This window comes from Crocodylus porosus, unplaced genomic scaffold (genome assembly GCF_001723895.1).
Source record: "Crocodylus porosus isolate Cpor-Errol unplaced genomic scaffold, CroPor_comp1, whole genome shotgun sequence".
NCBI lineage: Eukaryota > Metazoa > Chordata > Crocodylia > Crocodylidae > Crocodylus > Crocodylus porosus.
The window spans coordinates 5,212,673-5,226,647 of NW_017728906.1; the positions used below are offsets into that span (position 1 = coordinate 5,212,673).

A 13,975-nucleotide genomic window follows, 5' to 3' on the forward strand; every position below is an offset into this window, starting at 1 on the left:
TTTTTTTTTACTTTTGAAGTTTTTAATAAAATTCGGTCATTGGGAGAAATGGAAAGAGATGGTTACAGCTTCTTGGTAGCAGTAGAATTACTGAGTTATTGTGGAAGTTTGAGTTGCGCAGTTTTTTTGTACCTGGGCTACATGCCTTTTATCAGAGCATGCCCATTCCATGTTGTAATACCTAAATGGAGGCACCATTTAAATTCTGGAGCTGTATTTATATTTGTTCTTGTTGATTCTTAATATTCTTCGCTTTGGTTTCTCCATGGTGGATAAGAAATCATTTCCCAGAAATGATTATCTTGTCACTTACTTGGGCATTAACCATCTTTTCCTTTTTCTGAAATGTACATTGACAACATGTAATGTTTGCATAATTTGTTATCAGAAATTTGCTTAAAAGGTATTGATGGGTCGATTACCTTTTTAAGGCAATTGTACAGAAAGGTATTTAAGGACAATACCTTTCAAAGCACTGATGCCTACACAGTTGGATGGGTCAAAAATTGGCTGATGGGGCACACCCAGAATGGTGGTGGATGGGTCGTACTCGACCTGGCAGGGTGTGGATAGTGGGGTTCCCCAGGGCTCGTTCCTGGGGCCTACACTGTTCAACATCTTCATCAGCGACTTGGACGAGGGGGTGGAAAACACATTGTCCAAGTTTGCTGATGTCGCCAAGATGTGTGGGGAGGTAGGCACACTCGAAGGGAGAAACAGGCTGCAATTAGATTTAGACAGACTGCAGAAGTGGGCGGATGGTAACAGCATGGGGTTCAATATAGATAAATGCAGGGTGCTGCACCTGGGGAGAAGGAATCCACAGCATACATACAAGGTGGGGAGCTCCCCCCTTGTGAGCACAGAGGTGGAAAGGGATCTTGGAGTCATTATTGACTCCAAGATGAACGTGTGCCACCAGTGCCAGACTGCAGCCAGCAAAGCTAACTGCACCTTGTCGTGCATCCAAAGATGCATCTCAGGCTCGTCCAGAGAGGTGCTACTCCCCCTCTACACAATGTTGGTCAGGCCACAGTTGGAGTACTGCATCCAGTTCTGGGCACTGCACTTTAAAAAGGATGTGGCCTGTCTTGAGGGTTCACAGGTGGGCCACCCACTTGGTTGGAGAGCTGCAGGGCAGGCCCTACGAGGAGAGGCTGAGGGACCTGAACCTGTTCAGCCTCAGCAAGCAGAGGCTGAGCGGAGATTTGGTGGCTGCCTACAAACTCATTAGGGGAGATCAGCAGCAAATAGGAAGGGTCCTATTCGCCACAGCAGCATCTGGGGTGACGAGGAACAGTGGCCAGAAGCTGCTGGAGAATAGGTTCAGGTTAAAAAATTAGGAGGCACTATTTCGTTGTTAGGGTGGCTAGGATCTGGAACCAACTTCCTAGGGAAGTGGTACTTGCTCCTACCTTGGGTAAATTCAAAAAGAGATTGGATGAACACCTGTCTGGGGTCGTGTGATCCTGGCGTGTGGTCCTGCCAGTGGCCGGGGGGGGGGTCAGACTAGATGATCTGTTCTGGTCCCTTCTGACCCCAAACTACTATGAAACTATAAAACTATAAAAGGTAAAATGTAATTCCAAATTTATTTTGGTTTTTTTGTCTAACACCCACACTCAGAATGTATCATCATGTACATGTTTGGTATTTTAGTTTTAGTTTTTACTGAAATTACTGACATTTACAAAATTGAATCAAAGGTGAGTTGTAGAGGTGATTATTGTATGTTGTGCGCAGGAGTTGGGTCTCTGATCTTTTCTTGTTTTATCTTCTAGAAAAAGTCATATCGCTGTCAAAGTTTTTTAAGTTCTGAATTTGATTTAATTGAAGCCTTATGTGTTTTTAATGTGAACTCGCCAAGTTGTAGAATGTCAAAGCGAAGCCTTATTACTTTCTCATAGAGATAACTAAATGAAAAATTGACTAACATTTATTTTATTCATTTCTTAAACATTATTTATGTGCAAGAACTAAAAGGGCACACAGCCAGTTTGTGTCAACATTTTATTCAGAACTGTCATTTGTATGGTTATGCATCTTCTGAGGAATTTCATTTCTGTATGGAGTTTGAGTTAACAAAACACTTAACGGCTAAATGTAATCAAAACAGCTGAGTTACCTGATTTGGGTCAACTTCTTTTGTAAACCAAAATTTTTTCCTTTTCAGCAGATAATTCTCTTGAAAATTTTAATGAAACTGGGGCTATGGGCATGCGTGGAAGTTACTGTGCCATAAGTGAGGTACTTACAACACATCAGCTACTCCTTTGGCCACTCTTACTTGTGGTAAATAAAAGCTCTTCTAGTTTATTGCTCCTTCAGTAAGAAGCTTCCCCCAAGTCAGCTTTCATTCTCTGTGGGTAAGAGTATATACATGAGTGGTTATCATAGAGCAGCTGATATGCTTGTAAACCCTTGCCTTTGTTTGACTAACGATAGCTGGTTTGTGTCCCTATAGTCTAGCCAAGTGGTTGGCAACTTGTCACCTGCAGTCTGGTGGCATTTGGCAGAGGGGTAGCTCTGTCTGCACAGTGCAACAGCCAAGCGCCTGGAGCTTTGGTGGAGGGGGGGGGTAGCCACACATGAGTGTCCAAGCCTTTGGTGGAAGGGCAGTCTGTTTGATCTGCACCACAGCTAGGAAGCAGGGAGAAGTGGTAGTGTCCTAGTGTCCACCGACATCAGACCTGAGCTGGGTCATTCTGTTCCCTGCCAGAAAACATTGCCTAACCCTGACCTAGGCTGTTTTTTTTTTTAATAATTTTTTTTTTTTTTTTTTTTAAGACCCAAATCTCAGTTTGGTAGTTGATTGCTAGAAAGTCAAAAAAGGAACAATCCATCTAACAATAATATTAACTGAATGTGGTTTGGAAAGCTGTATGGTTATTCCTTTTAGGGAAGCCCTTCTTTTTTCCCCTGTGCAGCAAGCATGCCTTGTTGCTCTTTTAATCTCTATATTAAACAAAATAGAAAGGGCAGGCAGTAATCTGAGAGGCATTTTGTTTGAACTCTGTGGGGTCTTACAGCTTGCTCTACACTGCAGACTTAAGGATGGCAGTTGGAACTTGGTTTTATTGTTCTCGAGTCATAAATCATCAAATATCTGATTCTGTTAATTTCCATATTTACTATGTTGTCAGAGCATTGCTGCTATGTTTCAGTACCATTCTAGGTGCTGAAGAGGATTAGCAGGACTGATTATGTAAGAAGTAGAGACTGGTTAGGATTAACATTTTAATTTAAAGAGAAACCCTTTAAAACAAGTCGAGAAATCTTGCTAACTAGATTTAGAGGCACATTACCAGCTGGTGTATATCTGTGTAGAAACTGTAGCAATTGTAGCAGCACTTCCTTCCCCCAAATTTTTAAGATACAGTTTAACTTCTGTATTTCTGTGGCATATGTTTTTAAATAGCCTTTGATAAGTGAAGTTGCTGTTTTCTTCCATGGATCAACATTGCTATAAATGCAGGCTTTCTATGACCAAAGCTGTAGTTGGAATAGTTGAATTTTAATATTTTAAAAGCATAGGGCTTTCATCTAATCATTATAGACAGCTCCATCTTTGCATAGTCTTTTTGTATAAAAGGTATTTACGTGGAAAAACAAATGTGCAAATGCTTTTTCCCTGTGGTAACTTCCACTTCCATATTATTGTGAGCATGTATCCAAGAGGTGATGCCAGTAAATTTTCTTTATCAGTATTCTTTTTTTATTGCCAAATTTTTTCTTTTTGATACAGCAATAAACTCATCTTGTGGGACAAAGTGTTCCACCTTAGGGGTGTGAACCAGATCGAGCCTGCAGACTTGTATCATCCAGTCTACTGGTTTCCCCAAGGCTCTGGAAAATTGGTGGCAAGGGAGTCGTGGTAATATTAATAGCCACTCTCCTGCTGCAACATTTCCAAACGTGGGGAGACATCTGGGCTAAATCACATGGCCCTGCATGCTAGATCACTCCAGTGTATGGATGGATCTGGGTATGTGGGAACCAGCCTATGGACTGCCCACATGTCATTCGTGTGGCCTGTGGGGCTCTAATGTTGGGCACAACTATACCAGGGAGATCATCAACTAGTGGAGAATGTGTACCATGTAGCCATTTGCCAGATATGACTAACCAAACAATGTGTGCACAAATTCTAATAGTGAGTGATTTTCTTTTTAAATCACTTGCTGCAACAGGTTTTGTGTCGTGGCAATCAAACATACTTTTACAGTACTGAATTTTTTTGTAGTCCTTTTTTACCTATGATTCAGTTTTGTTTAAAACTAAAACTAGTGGTATAATAGCACATAGATGAACATTCGGGAACAGAACAGACCAACTGCAGATGCTTCCTCAGCCTGATGAAGGGTATGTGTTGCTGGAAAGCTTGCAAAGAATTTTTCCAATTATTTGAGTTGGTCTAATAAAAGATCAGCTTTACCCAAGGAACCTTGTCTGCCTGTGTCCTTAGAGCAGCACAGTTACACCCTATACCCCATAAACATAGATGAACAGAACACTTTTTACAAATAAAAGCACTAATTTTGATGAGCAGTGGCTTGGTAAAAAGCAAGAAGTTCTTCTTCCTCATATTTAATGCAAATAACATTCTGTTTTTGGTTAAGCATGATGGCACTCAAGATCAGTACATATTATTCTGTTGTCCCTGACTGAAGAAATAGGGAGGTATGTTCAGTCAGAAAAACTATGCCTTTTATCCCTCTTTTACATTATGCATTTCTCTGACACAGGCTGTTTGTGCAAATGTGATACATTCTTTCACATATAAAATGAAAACACTCTAGCTGTCTTAGACCACTTTGTTAAATATCCATAGTTTGGTGTGAAAAGTTCTTCATAGAAATATTTTTGTTTTGTTAATATTTTTCTTTAGTTTAAATATTTGGAAGTTAGACTTTTGCCTGTAAGATTTGTTCTGAATCTTGAACAGGGGTCTGGAAGAATAGTTTATTATATAACCTTCAGAATGAGCACATTTTATCTCCATTTCACTGGTCTTCAAAAAATGTCCTAAGGTAAATGGAACTCACATGATACAAGAGTACTGACACAAGAGGCTTAAGTTCTATATGTTTTATTTCATATCTCTATCCCCAAACTCCTCTCTCTCTCTTTATAACCATGTAATGGCAATATTCTGTATTTCCAAATGTTAGTGTTGAGTATTTACTGTTTTTTGGTTGGGTTTTTTTTATGCTGCTACCCTAAATACTTAACCCATATATTATTTTAGGGTAAAGGATTTTTTTGCTTTGATTGAGGTAACAGCCTGACATGTCAGGTGTATTTTACTGCCAACTGTTTGTAGCAGTGGTTGCCATGATGAATCATTTCTTCCCTCAAGCCATACTGTCACTATCTATCTTATTTCCTGGACATTTATGCTGGCATAGCAAGTGAGAGGATCAAGAGGTATGGAATAAAACATGGGTATCAAGTCAAATCATTGCATTACTAGATTTAGTCGTTTATTAGGTTTATTATGGTAATGACTGAGGGCCTCCTAGAATTTGGGGCCTCATTGTATTAGGTACTGTACAAGCATAATGTAATGAGAAGACAGTTCGTGTTCTGATGAGCTTGTTCTCTGAATAGTCGAGAGTGGTGCACAGTGAGAAGACCACATATTGAAGACCTAAGTGGAGTAAATACCGCAGTGGTGGCAAATGTCATGTTATTGCGACTGGAAAACTAAGTAAAGTTATACCATGTTTCTTTGCTGTATCTATACTAACCTTTCATTTTTCATGAGACAGCTCTGACGCTATACTGGGGCTTGATTCTGCAAACACTTATCAGTCAGTACTAGAGATGCGCAAAGCGGGCAGTATTCGATTCAGATTCTGATTCAGCCCGATTCAGGGGATGGTGATTCAATTCGCTGATTTAGATCACTGTCCCGATTTTTGATTCAGGTGAATCTGAAAGTGAAGATTCGATTGCGATTCGGAGAATCAGCGATTTAGCCATAGACACAGCTTTTATGTTTTGTTTTGTTTTGTTTTTTTTCCTACGTGGCTTGAGGTACTAGGTATGGCTCGTGAACACTGAGATGGTGAGGCTGATGGAGCATCCCGCAGGAGCGCAGGTGGGTCCCCCATGCACTTAGCAGTGGACTGAAGGTACTTCTGGTCCATTTCTGGCTCCACTGCCAAGCGTGCGGGGCATCCTGCCACCCAGCTGCACTCCTATGGGGTGCTCCATCTGTTGCACCATCTCAGCGTTCACAAGCCGTGCCTGGTACCTCAAGGTACGTAGAAAAAACATAAAGCTGGGTCTATGGCCAAATCATTGAATCTCTCCAAATCAAATTGGAAGCTTCCGATTCAATTCAACGAGATTAATGGGTCTCCTGATACAATTTGAATTTGGAGATTCAGCTGCTGAATCAGGCTGAATCTCCTCTGAATCAAATTAGTGACCAAAGCGTCTCACAGCCTTAGTCAGTACACTTAATACTATCGGTAGTCCCAGTGAAGTCATCCAGGATCTCTTTGCTCTTGGTCTTACATGATTGCTTATCTTGATATACTTTGAATGGTTCCATTGAAGTACAGCTTTATGCTGTAGGAAGTTAAGCACACTTGAAAGTCTGCATAATGCAGACTGTAAACAGCTATATTGTCATACATGTATGTTTTAACTTGAAAAGTTTCAGTGTTTGTGAGGAGTAAGGGTTTTTTTTAGTGGAACAGACTCATAATTGATTGGATTTATGATTTCATTATTTGTGCTTTCTTTTTTAGCCTTGGGGTTCAATCTTAAGGAACTGGAACTTTTTAGCTGTGACGCATCCTGGTTATATGGCATTCCTAACCTATGATGAAGTCAAAGCAAGGTTACAGAAATACAGCACTAAACCGGGGAGGTAAGGTTTTGTTGATCACTGCTTTCCAAAATAACTTAATTCCTCTAAAACTAAATAATTCACTTCATCCACACTATTAGGTCATATGCCAGTTATGTGGTACTGGGGGAATGAATTTGTAACTTAATTAGCTGACAACTTTCCTTTCCATGTCAAAGTCAAGCTGATGGGTTTTTAAGATATCATTTATATATATATATGCACACAGACATACAAGCAGAAAGTTGTTTTTGCTTTTCTCAGGTATAAACCAAGATTACTATACTATATTTCTTTTATATACTGATGTATGCGTTGATGTATGTGTGTATCAGTTTGTGTATTCATGTATATAGATATATATTCAACAGCAAACTGTTTTTTCTAAACAGGAATGCAAATTGAAAGCACCCCAAAATTCTGAGTCAAGCTACCACGCTTTTTTTCAGCACTCACTAGGGCAGGAAAGAGGCTTTTTTTGAGCAAATAGAGTACTGAGATCTACCCAACCAGAAAATGCCAGATGAGACTTGTAATAAAATCAGGAATTGGACCTCTGACTGGTCCTGTACCTGTGTGTCTTAAGTCAGTGTGATATTTTGATTTTTACCTAGTGAAGGAAAACACTAACAGAATTCTGAATAATTAGGCTTACTATTACAATGTGTTTTCCATATTTTCTGATTTTAATTTGTAAAGAACTCCTTAATAACTTTTCAGATTCATTGAAAAGTAGTTTTAGGCACAACATTCAGATTTAAAAAATGCTCATCCAGATTCAAAACCACTGACATCTGGGTTTTTCATGTCTGCATTCAAATTTTGTGACTAAGGTCTATTATTTCCATAATTAAAAACATTCCTCTATAGCATTGCGAAATCAAAGAATTTTGTACAAGTTCATAAAATCAATAAAGCAAACCAATTACAAATAGCTAGGGGAACAAAGAAAAGAACTAACTAGTGTTTTGTCCATTTATTTATTTGTTTATTTATTTATTTTCACTTAGCTGAAAAAGTGCTATATAAAAAGCGATTTCTTTAAAGAAACTTGCTTCCCAAGATATGATTAGTTGGCATCAATTACAGGGAAAAAATAACATTTTAATCAGACTTTTTTGCATATTATAATGAGCAGTTTATGTTGCTGTTGTTTAATGCATGTACCAACTTCATTGGTTGTGACTTTGTATCATGAGGTTATGGGTATCAAAAAGAAGGCTGTTTGATTAAAAATTATGACATACTCATGTCTGTTTTTTAAATAACCTCTGTGTACCTTACCATCCATACTAAATAATTCAGACTGAACTTTTACCATTTATGCCTCCAATTTCCACAGTTCATGCTGTCCTACTTTCTTTCCTCTTCATTAGGTCTAGGCAGTTTCATTCTTGTTCATTTATTTTCTAGCCAGTTTCATTTTCTGCTTCTCATGTCTATGCACTAATGTTTAGATTCCTAACACTGCAGGTGCACAGTTAAATCTAACTTAAACTCGTTTTTTTGAAAGTGGTGACAGAGTGCAAAAATATCATGAGAAACGTAAATTAAATCAATACAGGGCTTTCTGCTCTTAAGATATAATGTTGGTTTTGTTTCAGGTTACCTGACCTGCTTTGTCAACAGGATGTCAATACTGTTCTCGATCCTATTAACATGCAACAAAATCTAAATAAAGAGATCAGGGTGATTTTTGAGAGTAGTGCACTGTAGCTTATTTTGATTTTTTTTTTTTTTTTTTTTTTTAAGTCATCCTGTTTTTGGAGTTATAGTAAAATTGTGCTAGGAGATCTCGGTTCAGCAGGAAACCCTGGAAACTACAATGCTTTTGTTCAAATAAATAGGATCAAATTATTTACAGAGTAAAATCTTGAACCCACTGAAGTCTGTGTGAGCTTTGTCATTAATTTCAGTGAAGCCAGGATTTCACAGGAAGGAAGTACATCTTAGACTTAATTAAGCAATGATATTTCATGCTACAAAACTGAGTGTTTTTGGAATTTTGACATGGGTGGGTTTCCTGGATGAAGTTTTAAAAACTAAGCTGTTATCTGATACTGAAGGTTCTGTGATTTTCAGTAAGAGAAAAATAATTGCGCTTCAGTATTCTTTCCCATATTTTTCCTATCAATTTTCTTGTGCAGTGCTTAGGTGCATGGCACTTACAACCTGACTGAACTTCAGCTAGTTCCAGATGAAGCAGATAGCAGCCTGGTGTAATAGCAAAAACTGATAATTATTTTTTAAAGCCTACTATTTAAAATACTACTGCTTGTTGGGATTTTTCAGTTAAGCTACTTTTTAGAAGGATTTTTCATTAAATCATTGTTCTACCTCCCACCCTATTGTTCCAATAGAAAATGTTTCCAGGTTATTTTCTCATACATTTTTTCTGTTTGAGAAGAGAGGGGTGTTCGGCTGTATACATTCTGTTTGAGTTTTTTGTTTCCTGAAGTGCCTTTGTCAAGCCAGCTTGGATCAGGGGCGGGCACAATGTGGCCCGCGGATCAGATGTGGCCCACCAGGCCATTCTATTTGGCTCGCGGGACCCCTAAGAAATTTAGAAAATGAATATTTATCTGCCCCTTGCTGCCTGTCATGCAGCCCTTGATGGCTTGCCAAAACTCAGTAAGCGGCCCTCTGCCTGAAATAATTGCCTGCCCCTGGTGTATGTGTTCGATTTAGTAGCTGGAGAAACCAAGCCCCATTGAAACTAAACCCTGCAAGGTAGCTCCATTGTGGGTGAAAGCTTGCGGAAGGGAGAGACACAGCTCCATATAGAAACACAAATGACGCAAGTAGTACATTGACAGAATTACAGCACCCCAGAAACATACCCTTAATAAATGAGCGTACCCCACAGGGATAGGCAGATCTGGTAAAAGGGTATGGGCTGCGTTGGTTCAGTGCCTCCACATGGGGTTTCAAGCACTTCAGTGGCAAACCTCATGTGGAGGCATGGAGTCCTCCCTGCCCAATGGTGAGCGGCTCCATGCCCCCCTGTGTATCTTCCTGCTAGAGTGCTGAAAGCCCCACATGGAGAGCTGGCTGGCTCTGATGGCATGTGGACCAGGAGCTACACACCATCAGGCTAGGCAGGAAGCTACACATGGAGGCATGGAGTCGCATGCCATCGGGCCAGGTGGTTTCATGCTTTTTTCACGTGCAGCTTCACATTGAGGCACTGAGCTCTTCTGGCCTGATAGCACACAGCTGCCAGCCCAGTGGAGTTACTTTAACTCCGTTGGGCTGGGCCAGTCAGCTCCATCCCTCCACATGGGGCTTCCACCACACCAGAGGTAAGCTGCACATGGAGCCACAGAGCCTGCCTGGCTCGATGGTGTGCGCCTCCTGCCTGTAGTGCCATGAGCCTCATAAGCTGATACAGAACCAGCCTGGTTTGGTACAAAGGGTTGCACGAGTAGACCAGACTAACTTTGTGGCAGCATGTGCAGGCCCCGAGACTCAGAGGTGTGTGCTGCCAGGAACTCTGCCTGCTGTGACCACAAGCAGCCAGTGCCTGCTGCTGCTGAGCCACCAGTGGCGGAGGCTACGCACCATGTGGGGGGAGCACACCTACCTTCATACCCCACACATACCACACCCCTTCACAACCCCCCCGAACCCCACATAGTCCCATACCCACACCCCCATCCACACCTTCATAAATACCCCCTACACGCACACACCCCCCATACTCACTCCAGCCATACCAAAGTACCTATATATATTTCTAAAGAAGGTTCAAATAGTATTATATTTAATTTAATTTAATTTAATTTGTTTTAAAAAGTAATTTTGCATAATTTTGAGTTTTTCTGCACATACATTTTCCTGAGGTGTAACATATCATGAGGCTCTAAAATGCAGGTTATAATTAGAAAGCTCTACTTAGTGATGTTTATATGTATTGGAATGCAGTAACAACAACCGATGTTACTAATGTTTTGGATAATGTAGAAAACATTTTTTTCTTCTTTTTTATACACTGTTTTATTTCTGACTTTTTTTTTTCTGGATTTTAGGAAGATTTTTCTTAATCAAATTATTTTCAACATCTGTTTTTTAAGTAGTACTATTATTATTATCATCATCATTATCCATCATCATTATGGGAAAACGCTACCATCTAAGCCAGGGGTGGGCAATTATTTCGGGCAGAGGGCTGCTTACTGAGCTTTGGCAAGCCATCAAGGGTCCGCATGACAGGCAGTCAGGGACAGATAAATATTCATTTTCTACATTTTTTTAGGGGCCTCGTGGGCCTGATAGAAAGGCCTGGCGGGCCACATCTGGCCCGCGGGCTACATTTTGCCCACCTCTGGGTTATTGCGTCCTCTCCCTTCCCCCTGTCCCTCCTCCTCTTTCTTAATGCAGGGTTGTCATGCTACAAAATATATATAACTGATTGTTGCTATGAGAAGCTAACAGGGCTCTGAAAACAACTCAAGAACATGCTCACATTTATGCAGTGGAAATACTCATATTGTTCAAGAATGTGTGAGTTTTTAAGATTGGATCCTAAGCAGACAACATAGGCAAAACATGGAGATAAAAAATCAATTATTTATTTCCATTTTGCATGTGATGAACTGAGCACAAAAGTGAGTAATTTATCCAAAGAAGTATATAACGTTAACTGAGAACATGGTACAGATCTGAGCCCTAACTCAGTGCCTTTACCATTGGGCCATCCTTTTTCCCTTTACATGTTTTGCCAAATTGTGCTTAGAATTGACTTTGCTCTTATTCCATTTTCCTCTAGCTATATTTTCAGGCTGAGCTGCACTCGACTGGGACAGTGGGCCATTGGATATGTAACTGGTGATGGGAACATTTTGCAGACTATACCTCATAATAAGCCTTTATTTCAAGCTCTAATTGATGGCAGCCGGGAAGGATTGTAAGTATAGATGAATGCTTTCATTTTAAGTATATAGTATTGATTAATTGCTTCTCTAATTACTAATTTGAAGCATCGGAATATGCTGTAAAATGTTAGAAGCAATATATGATATAGCATTTGAATTAATTTGGAAATTCATGACCATCACTTAAATTAATCTATAAAACACTTGTTTCAAAATAATTCTGTTAACCAAAGTTAACCATATTTCATGGCAAATAAATTCCAACGAAATGAGACTGGGGAGTTGTCATTTAGATTTTGTCTAATATAAAAGTCACAAGTTCACTTAAGCTGATCAAGCAATTAGTTCTGCTAGTTGCTTCTGTGCCAGTGTGTTTCGTAAGCTAAAAAACCTTCCCAGGTTTTCAGTAGTTATTACAAAATGTGTGTGTGTGTGTGTGTGTGTGTGTAAACAAACACTTCTCTGTTTTTCAAGAAAAAAGCATTTTAGAAGCTTGCTTTTTATGAAGCTGTTTGTGCAAAGCTGTCATTTTTTTTTCTAAGTACGTTGATATTAAATGGCAAGTGCCATTTTTATTGAGTTACTTTGCTACTTTTAGTGAGTGTTTAACAGTTTTGGGTTCATTTTAGGAAGTTTAGTAAAAGATTTCTACTTTAAATCAAAAATCATATTCTAAAAAGGCAGACAAGGTTCTCTGGGTGAATCTGATGCCTTTTATTAGACCAACTTAAATAGTTGGGGAACATTTTTAAGAAAGCCTTTGGTTTTAAAAACCCTTTGTCAGACTGAGGCAGTATCTGCTCTTCCTACCCAGCCTGTCTCTCACCCACTGACTCCTCAGTTTACATCTTCACTGACTGCCTATCTTGCATACATACCAGCCCAGCCTCTGGCTTCTTCAGTTTTCATTCCATTCAGGAAGAGCGCACACCAACTGTGGATACCTCCTCAGCTTGACAAAGGGTTTTTAAACTCAAAAGCTTGCTTAAATTTTCGTTCCAATGATTTAAGTTGGTCTAATAATAGGTATCAGATTCACCCAAAGAACCTTGCCTTCCTACGTCCTTAGATCAACACAGCTACGATCTAGAACCCTGTATTCTAAAGTTAATTTTAGAAGTTTGTAGCAGTTTCTCTCTACCATGTCAGGATTGTTGCCCTGTGAGAGTGAGCATACATATTGCACTTTCTGTTATAATATTCCTAAACAAGAACTATAGTAAAGTGGAGTTGAAATTGAGACTACCCTCATCAGGTTTATTGAAATATATGTTAGAGGAATATAGCTGTGTATCTGAAATTCAAATGTTAGACTTCAGGTCAATGTTAAGTACATGAGATGCATTATGGCAGATGTTAAACATACAGATAGCGGGCCAGATCTGGTCCACAGAGCTGCTCCATGTGGTTTGGCAGACTAGGGAAGTTGGATGCACGGCCTGCACGCTTATTGCTTAGCTCATGGCTGTTGCCACAGCGAGTGGCTGCTTGCCCCACCAGCCCTGATGCCACTACCCCATGCCAGGGCCGTTTCTGGCCCACAAAGAGCCCCATGGTTTGGCCTAGAGCAAGTTTGACATCCCTACATTATTGTATGGCAATACAGTTTTGGTGCACACAGCCTAAATTTTGTTCTTTAATGACACCATCAAGTAACTACACAATAAGTCTTAAAATGGATTAATACTAACGATCCCAAATCAAATTAACTCATCTTAAAAAGATACTTCAGTTTTCTTTTTAATCTACTTCACATTGTACCTGAAAAGGAGAGTCACTTACAAAAAAAAATTAGATTCTTGACTTGGGTGGAAAATGCATCTGAACAAACTATAGAGATGCAGCTTGTCTTTCCATAATATCATGGGTGGTTTTTCTTCACCCAAATAGTTTAGTAGCTTAATAAGTCCTATCTATTCTATGTTTAAAGTTCAAGCCCTTGTCCTAGATTCTAAATGCAGCTTCCTTTTTATGTAGACACACACAAAATAGTAATACAGTATTCTTTTCTGCTATTAGATCTGCTGAATTCTCCATTTTGCTCAATTCTTAGCTACATCACAGTGAGTCACTCAAGCATGCAGGTGGTATTAAAGTCTGTGAGGCTGTGTACAAACCCCCCTGCATATCCAGAAATAAGTGTTACGGATAACTTAGTATAATTTAATTGTTTGACCAACTGCCATTTTACAACATTTCTGAGTTGACTAATGATCAGTAACAATGTATACCTCATTAT

The 13,975-nt window shown here is 39.5% G+C and overlaps 1 protein-coding gene across 1 annotated transcript in view; it reads left to right on the forward strand.

The window, feature by feature from the left end:
• CBLB (Cbl proto-oncogene B) overlaps window positions 1-13,975 on the forward strand; it is a 181,242-nt gene that overhangs the window by 105,661 nt on the left and 61,606 nt on the right. The window contains exons 6-8 of the mRNA XM_019557095.1: window positions 6,762-6,883; window positions 11,631-11,768; window positions 13,790-13,799. Of these exons, the coding sequence (XP_019412640.1) occupies window positions 6,762-6,883; window positions 11,631-11,768; window positions 13,790-13,799 (270 nt within the window). The remainder of the gene's footprint in view (window positions 1-6,761; window positions 6,884-11,630; window positions 11,769-13,789; window positions 13,800-13,975) is intronic.